This window comes from Puntigrus tetrazona, unplaced genomic scaffold (genome assembly GCF_018831695.1).
Source record: "Puntigrus tetrazona isolate hp1 unplaced genomic scaffold, ASM1883169v1 S000000302, whole genome shotgun sequence".
NCBI classification, from domain to species: Eukaryota; Metazoa; Chordata; class Actinopteri; order Cypriniformes; family Cyprinidae; genus Puntigrus; species Puntigrus tetrazona.
Genome location: NW_025047962.1, coordinates 387501 through 401050, shown reverse-complemented (window position 1 = coordinate 401050; position 13550 = coordinate 387501). Strand labels below are relative to the sequence as shown.

The window sequence follows — 13550 nt, the reverse complement described above, 5'->3', positions numbered from 1 at the left end:
CATACTGGGAGACAACTCACATCCATAATACATGCTTTAATATTTTGCATATGAAAAGTGTCACAAGGCAAAAAGTATTAAAAGGACTATACGTGTACATTTTATTGAAGTACAAAAACTAATGCCAGTAGCAGCAGTGGTGTCTTAGTATAAAGAGAGTACTAATATTGATTTAATATAAAACTATGTAGACGGCTCTGTATCGCAGCAAGAAATGGACCAGTGGGAATCATAGCAGACTTCAGAAAACAATGTGCTCAAATGAGAATTGGCAACGATGACCCCTCAAGAAGAAACCAAATCAACCAGTTACTTAATAAATTAATCAAACGAATTACAGACTTGCTAATTAAGACAGTGGTTTGTTTCCTTCTGCCACTGTAAATACATAAGAGCACAAACACACAAGTATTTTTTGCGTTTCCCTGTGACGATGTTTGGGTGCAGGTGCTTCACATCCTCAGGTTATTTCTGTAAACATTACTGCAGCAACATGGAGTGTGCATGAGAGAGAAAACCTGTAGGAAGGACCAAAACACCAAGCTGGTCTATTTACAGCATTTATTTCAGGTAATTAAAAAGCAAAACAAACTAAACTCGTCTCCTCTTCCCAAAAGATCAGGCAGAAAGATTGAAAGGCATGAGATCATGTCCAGTCACTGGTGTTTCTTCACACAAACGTGATGCGTGAGCGAGCTTGGTTGATCTGCCACACGTTCAGCTCCTCGTACTCGTCCAGAGCGGCCTGGAACTGTGCCGGAGTGAAGCCTCGAGACACACAGCGCTGCTCGGCCTCAGCCAAACGTACAGACCTCGCCGAGCCCTCGCCGGCCAGCTCCCGGAGCAGAGAGAAGATCACGTCCGCTGGGCGCTGCGCCCTACAGAGAGAGGACACACGAGTGAGTGAGTGCAAGTGTGTGTGTGTGTGTGTGTGTGTGAGAGAGAGAGAGAGCATGAGCGAGAGTGCGTGAGTTTAGTGAGAGTGAGAGAATGCTGACGTACCTGGTGTTGCTGGTCTTGTCGGCCTGTAGCGAGTCTTTGCTCATCTCCATTAGTCGCATGGCCTCATTAACATCCTCCTTCTCTACAACCTCCACCATCCGCAGACGAGCCTACACACACACACACACACACGTCACATCCTCAGCTAATGAAGCATGATTAATCACTCCACATTACTCAAACACCACTTATTTTCCGAAGTCAGATCCTTGGGGCAAATGGATGAGTTGTGCCGGCACTGTCAGACCGAGACAAGTGCAATGCCTTGTGGGAAAGCCAGCAACTGCCCAAGTCTCCGCCTCTCAACACCAGCTAGTCTCTGTATGCTAGCGATGCGTCGCGTGCGGTCAGTTTTGCATGGGTTTGCACAGCGGCGTGACCCGAGGCTGACTGCCTACCCCGCAAAGCTGACCGTCCCGTGACAAACACTGATCCCAGCGGCACCCCTTGAACACAGCAGCAGCGGCGGAGTGTGTCGTCAAGTGCTGCTTCTACAGTAGACATCAACATAGCTACCTGCACAAACAGCACTTTTAACACACAGCACCCACATCAGACCAGGATCAGATCAAGACCAGAAAGGGGAAAAAAACCCCAAACTGGATTAGACCAGAACTGGATCATAGCCAGATCAGACGAGCAACAGAGATCCAGCGCAGCTGATAACAGTTCGTGTGTGTGTGTGTGTGTGTCTCACCAGGGCAGTGGAAAGGCGCAGGATGGACAGCAGTGTGCGGGCTGAGGTGAAGGTTGTGTCTTTACTGACTCGTGCCTCTTTCCTCATCTCTACGTACGCAGCTGTGATGTAATCAGACAGAGTCTCAGGGACCACCGGCTGCTTCTGCTTACATTTACTGATGTAACGCCTGACAGACACACAGAAGAATCAACATCAGACTGCTCTGAGAACTTTATTCCTTCACTGTTGTCCAGGATCTTTGGATTCAGAGAAGTCGCAGAATATTCATATCAGTGAATTTCACAAACGTTAGATTATAGATAGTAACTAGGGCAGTCAAATTAACCTGAAAAACTACATTTAAATATTCTAATTAAACATTAATTTTTCCAATTATATTCTAAATAAAAATTCAAAAAAGGCATAATTTTAAGTTAGGAAACCAAGCACAAAAAAAATAAAGTTTTGGCTTCTCTCCTGAGACCACAAGCAAAATATTATGCAAGTTATCTTTAATATCTTTTTTTTAAAAAGTGCATAATGTTTAAAATAATATTTATAAACCATATATTAAAAGTTGCTTAAAAACAGCACCAACTCTGCATGTAGATTTTGTTTAATGAAAGACCGAAAACCAAATCAAAGATAAGACTAGTTCTTCAGTGAAGACTGAGACTAAAGCAGACCAGAGCAGGTTCTAGTAAGCATGTGCACCTCATGAGCTTCATGTGGATGGGGCTGAAGTGTGTGGGCGGCTGCTTGCAGTGCTGGTGCACGTATGTGATGTGCTGCGCCAGACGCAGGTCATTGTCTGCATCAGGTTTGTCCTGGATGAGCCAGAGCAGGTCGAAGCGCGACAGTAGTGCCGCCGGCAGCTGGATGTTCTGCTCGATGGTTTTGCGAGGGTTGTAGCGGCCGTACGCAGGGTTCGCTGCGGCCAGGATAGAACAGCGTGCGTTCAGAGACGTCATGATGCCGGCCTGAAACAAACACGAGACAACGAGGTCAGAGCAGAGCAGCATGACCAAACATTTATCTCATGGCATTTCTGAAATTATACTGTTTTCACAAAATATGACAGCATTATCCACTAACCTAATTTAAAACAGTATCGTGTGTCTCAGATGATTATATATTTTTCATGGAGCGGAGCAAACCCTACCTTGGCGATGGAGATGGTCTGCTGCTCCATGACCTCATGGATAGCTGTGCGGTCAGTGTCGGCCATCTTATCAAACTCGTCTATGCAGCACACGCCCAGATCGGCCAGCACCAGAGCGCCGCCCTCCAGTGTCATCTCACCAGTGACCGGGTCACGCATGACCGCCGCCGTCAGCCCCACGCCGGACGAGCCACGACCTGTTGTGTACTGACCTGTAACAGAGCAGCAGTGTTAGCGACAGGACGCTAGCGGGCGGAGGAGCGATGCTGATGCCACACTCACTGCGAGGGGCGAGACGGTCGATGTAGGACAGCAGCTGAGACTTGGCCACACCTGGATCTCCCATCAGACAGATGTTAATGTTCCCTGCAAACAGAAAGAGTCCATCACAGTTCATCAACACAGATTCAGACAAACCAAGAATGAAACTTTAATGACACTGCTGTAAAGCTAAGCTCTACATTGACGTATGGTTTATTAGGAACAAGCAATATTTAGCTCAGATACAACTATACTTTAAAAGTTATCCAAACTAAGTTCTTAGCAACGCATACTACTAATCACAAATTAAATTTTATATATTTACAGCAGGTAGCTTAGAAAAATGTCTATAAACATTTAATATCCTAATGATAATTTGGACCCATATAATAGTTGGCTATTGCTGTGGTACTGCAGAGACTCAAACACAAATCAAAGCTAAAGATATACATGCTGCCCTGTTTTGTTCAAAGAGAGAGCAAGTGATTCTCAAGTCGTATGAATTAAATAATCTCAATACATCTGATGTTCAGACACAAAAAAAACACGCATCAATGCATACACAATCTATTGTCTCAAGTGACAAATATCTGGTTATTGGAGTCTGATGCGAGTTTAATCTTCTAATTTACTAAATCCTTCAGGTGATGGCACTGATCCAGCATCAGCAGACAGACGCTCACCCCTGATCTTCATCCCTCGGGGAGCCTGCTCCACTCCACCCACCAGCAGCAGCAGCAGAGCCTTCTTCACGTCCTCATGGCCGTAGATCTCTGGAGCGATCGATCCTGCCAGCTTCTCGTAGAAATCCTCCTCTAAACACACACACACACACACGTGTCCAGACACACTTCAATTCAATTCAAGTTTATTTGTATAGTGCTTTTTACAATGGCTATTGTTCCAAAGCAGCTGCACAAAAGCAAATCATTACACAACAGGATGAATTACAATACAAGAAAATTCAAGATAGAATTAATCCAGACGTCATTGCTACTTAACTGAGAGGGTGTGCAGCGTTCTATCACACGTCATAACTCTTATAAAACCCACACAGACACAAAGCGTGCATTACCAGTGATCTGACGCAGCTCTTCATCACTTAGCTCTTCAGTTCCCAGTTCATCATCCTCAGTCTTATTCATCAGTGTGATGCAGTGACACTCCAGATACGTCTCTGACAGCAGACCCTATCACACACACACACACACATTAATAACCCCAAACACCCAGATATGACAAAACAGGAAAGAGCTCAATATCATGTGACCATTTATTTAAATAGTCTTGCATCCCAATTTACTTATTTATACTACAGCCCTAAAGTATGTACTCTATTGGTGAAGTAGACACACTTGAGTGTGTAGTAGAAGAGAAGACCCAAAACAACAAAAAAAAAAAAAAAAACACTCTTCTTCTGAGGTTCTGTCACAGTTACATAGCCTCTCTGTAAATGTTCATTGTTACAGATAAAATATAACATTACATTTGAACTCAAAGCCATTATATCAACCCAGGGGTTATTCTTCTAACTGATGTTGGTCTGTTAGTAGCTCCAGCCCTAATCAAACACACCTCAACAAGGTTTTCAGGATTATTAGGGCTACAAGCAGGTGTTTATTTTATTTTTAAAAATATTATTAAAATTAACTATATTTAGAGCTAAACTCCAAGACATTGCCTAACACTATTTTAACTCTCTTAACCATCCTCCAAGTTTTTAAAATCTCTTTAATCCCTGTTTGTAGTCCTTAGGGTTGTGGGCAATATTAGCCATTCAAGTGTTCTGGCCGTCTTTCAATCATGCTATGTTTTGGCATAGACAGTATGCACACTGGGACGCAGGGATTCAAACGCTGACCCCCTGCTGGCTGATAGTATGTAGAGGTGTGTGTGACGTGTGTAAGCGTGTCACCTGTACAGCCTGTCTGAATCCAGAGCGCAGCAGAGGAAGGAATATTCCAGAAACAGCCACGTGATCTCCAGGCTGCGCCACACGCGTGTTCTCTCCCCGAGCGTAAATGGTCATGCTGCGAGGGATGTTTCCCACCGGCACCTGATCGCTCTGTGCATTTAACACACACACACACACACAACATACACTCAACACTCTGCACGATCTACACTCAGCCAGACAAGCGAGTTGCTCTCACACACTCACATGCTCCTGAATGCGCAGCTCCTGGAACTTGATGAACTTTGACCCACGTGTCTGCAGGTACAGCCGTCCTCCAGATTTGTTGGTGACACACTCCTGACTGGGACACATGATGAGCGGCGTAAAGCTGGGAGAGGAGATCTGAGAGGGAGACCCGTGTTAAAACACACATGCGCACACACACACACACAAACACACACGTTTAGACCCCGGCGGCTCTCGTACAGGCTGGTAGGTCTCCGCTCCGCACTGATCACAGGTGTAGGTGGCCACGGCCATCATGGGTTTGACCTCCGTGGCTCTGGTGACGATTCCCCTGACGGTCACCAGCTGACCAATGCTGTCGGCCTTCACGTCACGCACCACCTTGGGCTTCAGCGTGGACGGAGGACGGAAATACACCTCACTGAAAAACACAGGATCTTACAATTATTAAATATATTCATTTAACAGACATTTGTAGTATTTATTTTGTTAAAAACTAAAGTTGTATAATTTAAAATCAACTTAAAATCACTCATTTCTATTGGTTCTAAAATGTAACATTACTATAACCTAATACTTTGAGTTTTTACATAATCTAATGGACAAATATGAAAGACTAATGCAATGTGTGTTTATTATTAGTAAAGCCACAGTTCAGAGACATGTTTCTTAAGTGATGTTTATCAAAAAATGTGTTTGTATACTTAAAAAAAAAAAAAAAGAAAAAAAAAAAAAAGAAAAGAAAAAGACTAGGTTCCCATTGCTTCTCTGTCTTTGCACATTCGTCTGTCTCTCTGTACTGTATTTTGACGCAGCTAAATAATCTGTCATTCTCACATTTTGCAAATTGCAACAAATTGTTTATGAATAAAGCAATGGTTTTCCTTTTTTTTGGTTTTGCTGCAAAGCGCGCACACACACACACACACACACACCTTTAGCAATAGGATATTGATGCTAAATATTTCCCAAAGGTCTGCACGACACTGGATAAGTTGGGAATCCTAATTTTTTTAGCCATTTAATTTGCATAAATTATTAAAACACACAGTCAAAAAAAAAATAAAAATCATTCATTCCCCTGGCAAAGTTACTTTTATTCAACCAGCAAGTTTTTTTTTTTTTACTGGAAATGACATCCCAAAAGATGTGACAAGAGGCATCATTGTGGAAAAAATTATTACTCCTCGTATTTACATTAAAACAAAATGTGGCTTGTCCAAAATATTTTACACACACCAATTGTTAATGTTAAAATACGAATAAGTGGTTTGAATGAATGATTCAATGTCTCACTCATGAATACTTCACCTGTTTCAGTCTCATCTCTATTCAATCTCAAATTAAACAGACACTTTTCCACCTAGAGCAATCGACAAGCATTATCTGAAACATCAGGAAACTTTCAAAAGATCTATTTTGCTACCATAGACATCAGTGTTAATCTCTTAACTTTAATCCCAGTACTTCTGTGATAATATCAATGAATACATAAACAATGCCTTGCAATTTAGCTGAAAAGAAGTTTTGTGAAGCTGTTACCCAAACATGCTAACTGGTTAAAGGTTTTAGACACAGGCTAATCGTTGTCATTTTAAAATATTCTAGCAGTGCAGCTTTAATTGCTGTTGTTTCTTGAAGTACTGTGCATGAACAAAGACGTCACCAGATTTTTTTGCGTAGTTTAGAGTGACAAATCACAACTTTCAGGTCAAAATGTGTGTGTTTTTGTACTGTGTTATATACACTATTTAAATACTTCATCCAATAGGTTATTCATAAGCAGGTGCAGCTGTATTATTAATATTATTTCTATATTAGCTTATATTACATTGTATTTGAAATAAGAGTGTTAATTACAGTTATTTTGTTTCTCATAACCGACAGATGGTCATTAAGCCATTATTAACTGAAAAGACTTAAAATACAATTCAATTAAAATTGATAACTGGCTGTAACCTATTTATTCTACACGTGTTTAATCCTATTTAGTATTGACATATTTTACTGTTTCTGTTGTCAGACAAAGGAATGGATGACAGTGGCTAAAATGCAATGATTAAGACTACATAATGAGCTCTACCATGCAATATGTTAACCTGCTTAAGTCTTGATTTACAATCATGGCTGTCGTCTAAAAAAAAAAAAAAAAAGCTACACAAGAAAAACAATAGCTGTGCTGTGATTTTGGTTAAACTTGCATATACACAAGCAACATCTGTTTTAACTGAGCAGATGAAGAAAGAGAGAGGTTTGCTCAGCGTTTGTGCAGCTGCCAGATTCAGATGCATCATATTTTAATTTGCTACAAGCAGGATACACAAGAAACAAGTTCAACACAGACAGCTGTCGTGGAAATGAACACCATAAAGAGAAACCTTTCTCATGTCCGTGCTTAATGCGCATCTCGTATATGAAGAGCATTTAAGGAGGACCAAGGCAGGTGCTTACCTGTAACCACAGTCCAGTAATCAGTTTGTTTTGTGTTTGATACTAATACATGTATTATATGACAGTTTTACTGATATCTTTATTATATAAATGTAGGTTTCCTTAAATAATGAAGTTTGTATGCCACCATTTAAATTTCCAGACAAGTTTAGAAGAATCAAAATGATCAAACTTTTATAACTGGCTTTAAGTTTTGGTCCCAATTTAAATGTTTAAAATGTATTAATTTATAACTGAATCAAAATCAGCTGCCTTTTACTTTAAATGTAATGATCTTGTAATGTAATGATGGTCTTCAACGTGTCTCACAATTAAGGCAGCTTATTTTATTTTTTTTTTTTTTTAATCTTTAGTATTATTAGTGATATTCCATTTTACAGTTTGTTTACAGCTTTGAGAGATGTTTTAGTAAAGAAAAAAACTGTTGTATCACGTAATATATCCAAACGAATCAAAGTGAAAACCTAATCAGTCCAGCCCCAGTGTGTGTGTGTGTGTGCGTGTGTGAGACTCACAATCTGCGCATAAGTTCAGCTGGATACTGGTTCCGAGGGTCACGTGTATCTGCGGGGTCACGACCTCTGGTCTCCATCATCAGCCGGTGCTCAATATAAACATCCAAGGCATCCTTTGCCACAACCTACAAAACCAAATATTGATCAGCGAGCAGCATTTATATCCTGAACATGTGCAAACGAAGATGGTCATTCTTATATCACATATGTCCAGCTATATATTAAGACCTCTGTGACAATGTTTTACGCTTTTCGACGACCACAAAGCCGTGATTTAATTTACAGCATATTCCATTCAGTGAGTGAATGTGAATAAAGTGTGATGTTATTTTCTGACAGTAGCACAGATCTATGTCACCTCTCGCTCTCTGTACTCCGGCAGCAACTCGTGCACAGCGTCCGCAAACAGTCCTGCATAACGCCTGGCGTTCTCACACACACTCTCCACCAGCTCAGGGTCTTCCTCCGCCACATCATCCAGATCCAGCACCAGCGCCACCTGCTCACGGTGCGCCAGGGACACCTAAACACACACACACACACACACACACACACAGGTGAGCGCGAGTCCGCTCGGTGCTGCAGAAATGGAACAGGCAGCAGACCTCACCAGCTGAGCGCCGTATTTGAACACCTTCTTCCCGGAGTCATCCTCGCTGTAGAACTCCTGCAGGAAGCGCCTGCACTTCTCTGGAACACAACCACAGCAGAAGAAGCGCGATCACACACACAGATCACACACACAGATCTGACGCGCGTCTGTTTGAGCGCAGCTGAAGTTTCGCTACAGATGAGCGCGCGGTCACGCAGCGGGACAAACAGCAGTCACGTGAGCGCGCAGAGGACGCGTAAACAAACGGGCGAAGCAACCTAGAAACAAAAAAGCTGAAAACTTTAATCGCAAATCACGATTCAGAGCTCCTGCGACACTCTCCGGCGTCACGCGTTCACTAGCAGCTGTTCAGAAGAATAAACCTTTGAAGATAAACAAAACTAAACGATCGACGCGCTAAACAGCCTCGCATCGAATCAGTGTCGCATCGGCTAACCCGATCGCGCGTAATCTCGATGCACGTTTCGCGTTATAAAATGATGCGCGAGTAACATCATCGACGGCAGCTGTTTTTGTAAACAAAGAAGCACATGGCTGTGGAACCGCGCCGCTTCCGCGATCCCTCCGCGCTTCATCAACTAGTCTCGTCCGGACCGTGAGCGCGCCACGATCTGCCTCGCTCGGCCTTGTTTACACGTACAGACCTAACTGTCAAACCGAGCGGAAACGCGACGCCTGACTACCGTGGAATAAACGAATAACAAAACGTGCGATTCTTTTATGGAAGTTTTGTCTTAAAACGAACACGTGCTCTCCGCGCGCCGCCGCTCTTTGTTCCGAAACTCCATCCGGGAACCTCGGTGCAAGCGCGCGGGACTCCCAAAAGCAACAATAAGTTAGAAACGCATCTAAAACTCTCAAAGTCGTAACGGAATAAACAGCACACGACACAACGACTACGGGTTCAGACGCCAAAAATAGTGATTCGATTGTTTTCATCCACGTTTAATTTGACGCACATCACCTCAGAAACACCCGCGAACCGCGGCTGAGGGAGTTCTTAACAAAACTAAAGTTCGGCGTACGCTGGAAATTGATTTCCCAACTTACCCTTCTCCGCCATGTAATCCTTTGGTGCCATGTTTGTTGCGAATTGTGGAATAATCACGTTACTAAAGGTAAATGTATGAATATTTTAGCTAAAAAATGTTTTCCTGACTGATGATGCAGCTCTGCCTGAAGAGCTGAGAAGCTGCAAAAACTGGCGCGATTCTGCTGCCGAGTTCCACCAATCAGAGCGGGTCTTCCAGTACGCGAGGGTGTGGCTTTGCCAGTGGCGCGAGAATCTTCCAAACGTAGCGTGTCACGTGGGGCAAATTGACCAATAACGTCTGCGCTATGAAACGGCGGCAAAACAGTGCGGTTTATGACGTCATGACAAAAGAGGAGAACATCTCATAACATCCGCCACGAGCCACTGATATACTGTATGAATTAATACAACACGTCTCATAATAATATAAAACAAACATCTCGAAGTAAAACATGGGATCTAATCAAGGCTCTGATCTAAAATGAATGACCCCGCTCTCATTTCCATAATATATACTCTAGGTACTGTATTATGATGTTGTGCTGTATATTATCTGCCGACAATTTAACAGTGTTTTGCAACTTTATGATCAAGAAAAACACACCTGCACGGTGCTTTTAAGTGCACATGCAATTTAGCACTAAATCTAAACTCTTCCAGGGAAAAAAAGAACTTGCAAATGTAATACAAATAAATGTAAATTATTTATTTAAACAAATCATAAACAAAATACTTTAACATACTTCAAATCATTTATAACCATCATGAAATTAAACAGGTTTTTTTGTGCTTTTCTCATTCAGATCAACATGAATGACTCAACATTTAACAGGGTATTAAACAGGTGCAGTAACACGACATCCCATGATGCTCCACTGCTTCAGGGAAACGTGAACGTGGTTTCCTGGTTTCACTCAAACAGATCCTCCAGGAAGCTGGCAGAGCCGTGTGTGGAGGGCTGAGAAAGAAGAGGAGGAGGAGGATGATGAAGAGTCTTGAGCTGATCATTCACTGAGAGGCTTGAACTCACCAAAGCCATGTTCAGCTCAGAGTCTTCATCATCGTAATCATCGATTTCTGGCTCCTCCTCGTCCCCTGAAGCATCTTCATGACCCAGGGATAGTCTGAACACACACACACACACACACACACACACACACACACTGTATTCTGTGTTTGGCGTGGTTCTGTGTGAAATAGCTTATGACACAAACTACAGCTCTCGGCTGAATAAAAGAAGCTAGCGTCACTAGTAGCCTGAAGTTTTAATGGAAGTCTATTGTAATCAAGGTAAAGATAATTACAGTAACATACAGGAACATTGTAATCAATGCACAAACAAAGCGTGTGTGTGTGTGTGTGTGTGTGTGTGTGTGTGTGTGTCGCATGGATCACTATAACATTATATGTTTTCTTGAATACGGCTCAGTATATTTACGTAGTTGAATAAAACGAAATGGGTGTTTTATAAAGGATGCTCCTGTGTTTTGAAGGATCAGTGTTGTTCATGTACATACGAGAAAAAATATCTGAAGAGAAAAAACAAATGTTTAAATCTCTTAAAATACAACGGTTTTATTGAGTTAATTTTTTTCCACTGCTTTTAGGTTAATAAAAGGCACAGTTCTAATTCATTTAATATTTAAATTGTTTTATTATTATATTTTTAAATTAATGCAATATAATTTTTATTTTATAAATGTATTTTTATTACTTATTTATTTTTCACTTGGTAGATCTCAGTGAGTTTCTCATTTGAAAAGAACATCCCAGACTAAAAAGTGTGTGTCCCTGGTCTTCATCCTGAACACATGAACACAGACACAGATGAACGCTCACGAGCTGAGATGAGACTGGATGCTCTGAGAGAACGGACTCTGAGGTCTGCTGCGGATCACACTCTTCCTCAGGACAGACCTAAAGTGTGTGTGTGTGTGTGTGAGAGAGAGAGAGAAAACGGTCAATGGGTTATTAAATTACTCAAATATTCACCCAAACTGATTCATTTTTTTGAGCTGGTGAAGATGTTTGTAAACTGGATCATAAATAAATGACTCTCTGTGTTTAATATGAATATATTTACTGACGTGTCCGTTGTGTTTCAGTAACATGGTTATGCATTACGTCATTTTTGTATGTATTTTATGAGTGGAAATAATTACCTGTCTGTGAAATCATCATCCATGTCAACACGGTGTGTGTGTGGTGTTAAAGCTGGAGTTTCCAAACCGCTGGTCAAACCTACACACACACACACACACACACACACACCATCACTGGATCAGCTGTAGGGAGAAGTGCTTCAGTGTTTAACAGAATAGGTTTATGATCATTCTGACACTTCCTTTGATTATCAGTTTTAAATACAGTTGTACTGCAATATTTATTCCTGACCCCAAACAGTAGTGTATGTGCTTATGAATCTGAAACGTCCCCACCACTAGAGTATGTGTTAATGTGTGTGTGTGTGTACTGACTGTGTGTGCGTCTGCGTTTCTTCCTGGGTGTTTCTGCTGCTGCTGAAGTTTCTTTTGATCCTGAAGTCAGTGACCGCTCGTACATCTTCACAAACTCACTGTCCATCACTGAAGCAAACACACGGCGCAGATACAGCAACCTGCAGAGCACACACACACACACACACACACACACACACACACACACACACACACACACACACACACAGACTGACTGCTGGAGAGTAGAGAGCATTCATCTACTAGAGGAGTATCAAGATCCTGATTTGATGGCACCCATTCAGACAGGATGAACTTGTGTTCTTCATCTGTTTTTGAGATCAGTTTTGGTGATGAACTAAAGCATGGCACTCACAGCTGCTTGCGTTCAGACGGCAGGAGTTTGAAACTGAATTCACTCAGGATCTCCAAGAAGCTCAGGTTCATTAGCTCTCCCGTATCAAGCCCTTGACTGGAGAAGCGGATGCCGTCCCTGAGCAAACAGACAAAGAACAACACAAGCAGGACAGAATTAAAACAATACCCTCCACTAATGAGCAGCACACAACATTAGAGAGAGAGAGAGAGAGAGAGAGAGACAGAGACACACTGGTGTAACGCCAGCAGTGGTTTACGGATCAGACGCAGGTTAATGCTGAAGTTCATCGCCAGCTTCTTCGCCAGAAACCTGATCTCTGTCAGCTCTTCATCACGGCCTTCCTGCTCCAGCCCTGAGAAGAGCTGCACGCGCACACACACACACACACACACACACACACACACACACACACACACACACAGTGAACAGAGAGACGAAAACACCCAACAGCAGCTGACTGACACACACACACACACACACACACACACACCTGCTGCAGACACAAACACACAGTCCTAGCACTCTCCACGGAGCTGATCATCTTAGATTTGCTGAGAGTCTCTTTGATGATGTCACCAAAATCCTTGTAGAACTACAAAAATAGAGAAGAAATAATAATAATAAAAAACTATTAACAAGACATTAAACATTCACAGTATTATTCCATGCAGTTTTCATGTTTTAATTAATATTAAACGTTTCAGAAGTGCTTCTAATGATCCTAATTATTCTCAGAGCATCCTGAAGATCGGTGGTCTCCCAGAGCAGATACACAATTTATTCCTTGCAGTCTCTGCTAATGATCTGATGAGATGAATCAGGTGTTAGACGAGGGACACAGGTGTGAAAACCACTG

The 13550-nt window shown here is 42.1% G+C and overlaps 2 protein-coding genes across 2 annotated transcripts in view; both read right to left on the bottom strand.

The window, feature by feature from the left end:
- Positions 1-547: 547 nt before the first annotated feature.
- Positions 548-10070, bottom strand: mcm7 (minichromosome maintenance complex component 7). Its single transcript, XM_043231325.1, has 15 exons — positions 9877-10070; positions 8824-8903; positions 8572-8736; positions 8214-8338; positions 5488-5668; positions 5266-5403; positions 5020-5169; positions 4180-4294; positions 3788-3919; positions 3126-3209; positions 2844-3055; positions 2396-2661; positions 1700-1868; positions 1003-1112; positions 548-878 (listed from the first exon to the last, which is right to left on the bottom strand). The coding sequence occupies exons 1-15, from the start codon at positions 9905-9907 to the stop codon at positions 671-673; spliced, it is 2166 nt and encodes a 721-aa protein (XP_043087260.1). The 5' UTR covers positions 9908-10070; the 3' UTR covers positions 548-670.
- A 474-nt stretch (positions 10071-10544) lies between these two features.
- Positions 10545-13550, bottom strand: part of LOC122333627 (cohesin subunit SA-2) — a 15987-nt gene continuing 12981 nt past the window's right edge. The window contains exons 25-32 of the mRNA XM_043231324.1: positions 13185-13286; positions 12926-13056; positions 12692-12808; positions 12337-12476; positions 12022-12100; positions 11699-11776; positions 10890-10983; positions 10545-10817 (exon numbers count right to left, since the gene is read on the bottom strand). Of these exons, the coding sequence (XP_043087259.1) occupies positions 10770-10817; positions 10890-10983; positions 11699-11776; positions 12022-12100; positions 12337-12476; positions 12692-12808; positions 12926-13056; positions 13185-13286 (789 nt within the window). The 3' untranslated portion in view covers positions 10545-10769. The remainder of the gene's footprint in view (positions 10818-10889; positions 10984-11698; positions 11777-12021; positions 12101-12336; positions 12477-12691; positions 12809-12925; positions 13057-13184; positions 13287-13550) is intronic.

Excerpts from the sequence above, each read along its gene's own strand:
- mcm7 (XM_043231325.1), bottom strand. The coding sequence starts at position 9,907 with ATGGCACCAAAGGATTACATGGCGGAGAAGG. Across the intron at positions 5,669-8,213 it reads GCTGAACTTATGCGCAGATT|TGAGGTGTATTTCCGTCCTC; the intron begins GTGAGTCTCACA and ends TGTGTTTTTCAG. Across the intron at positions 3,056-3,125 it reads CGACCGTCTCGCCCCTCGCA|GTCAGTACACAACAGGTCGT; the intron begins GTGAGTGTGGCA and ends GCTCTGTTACAG.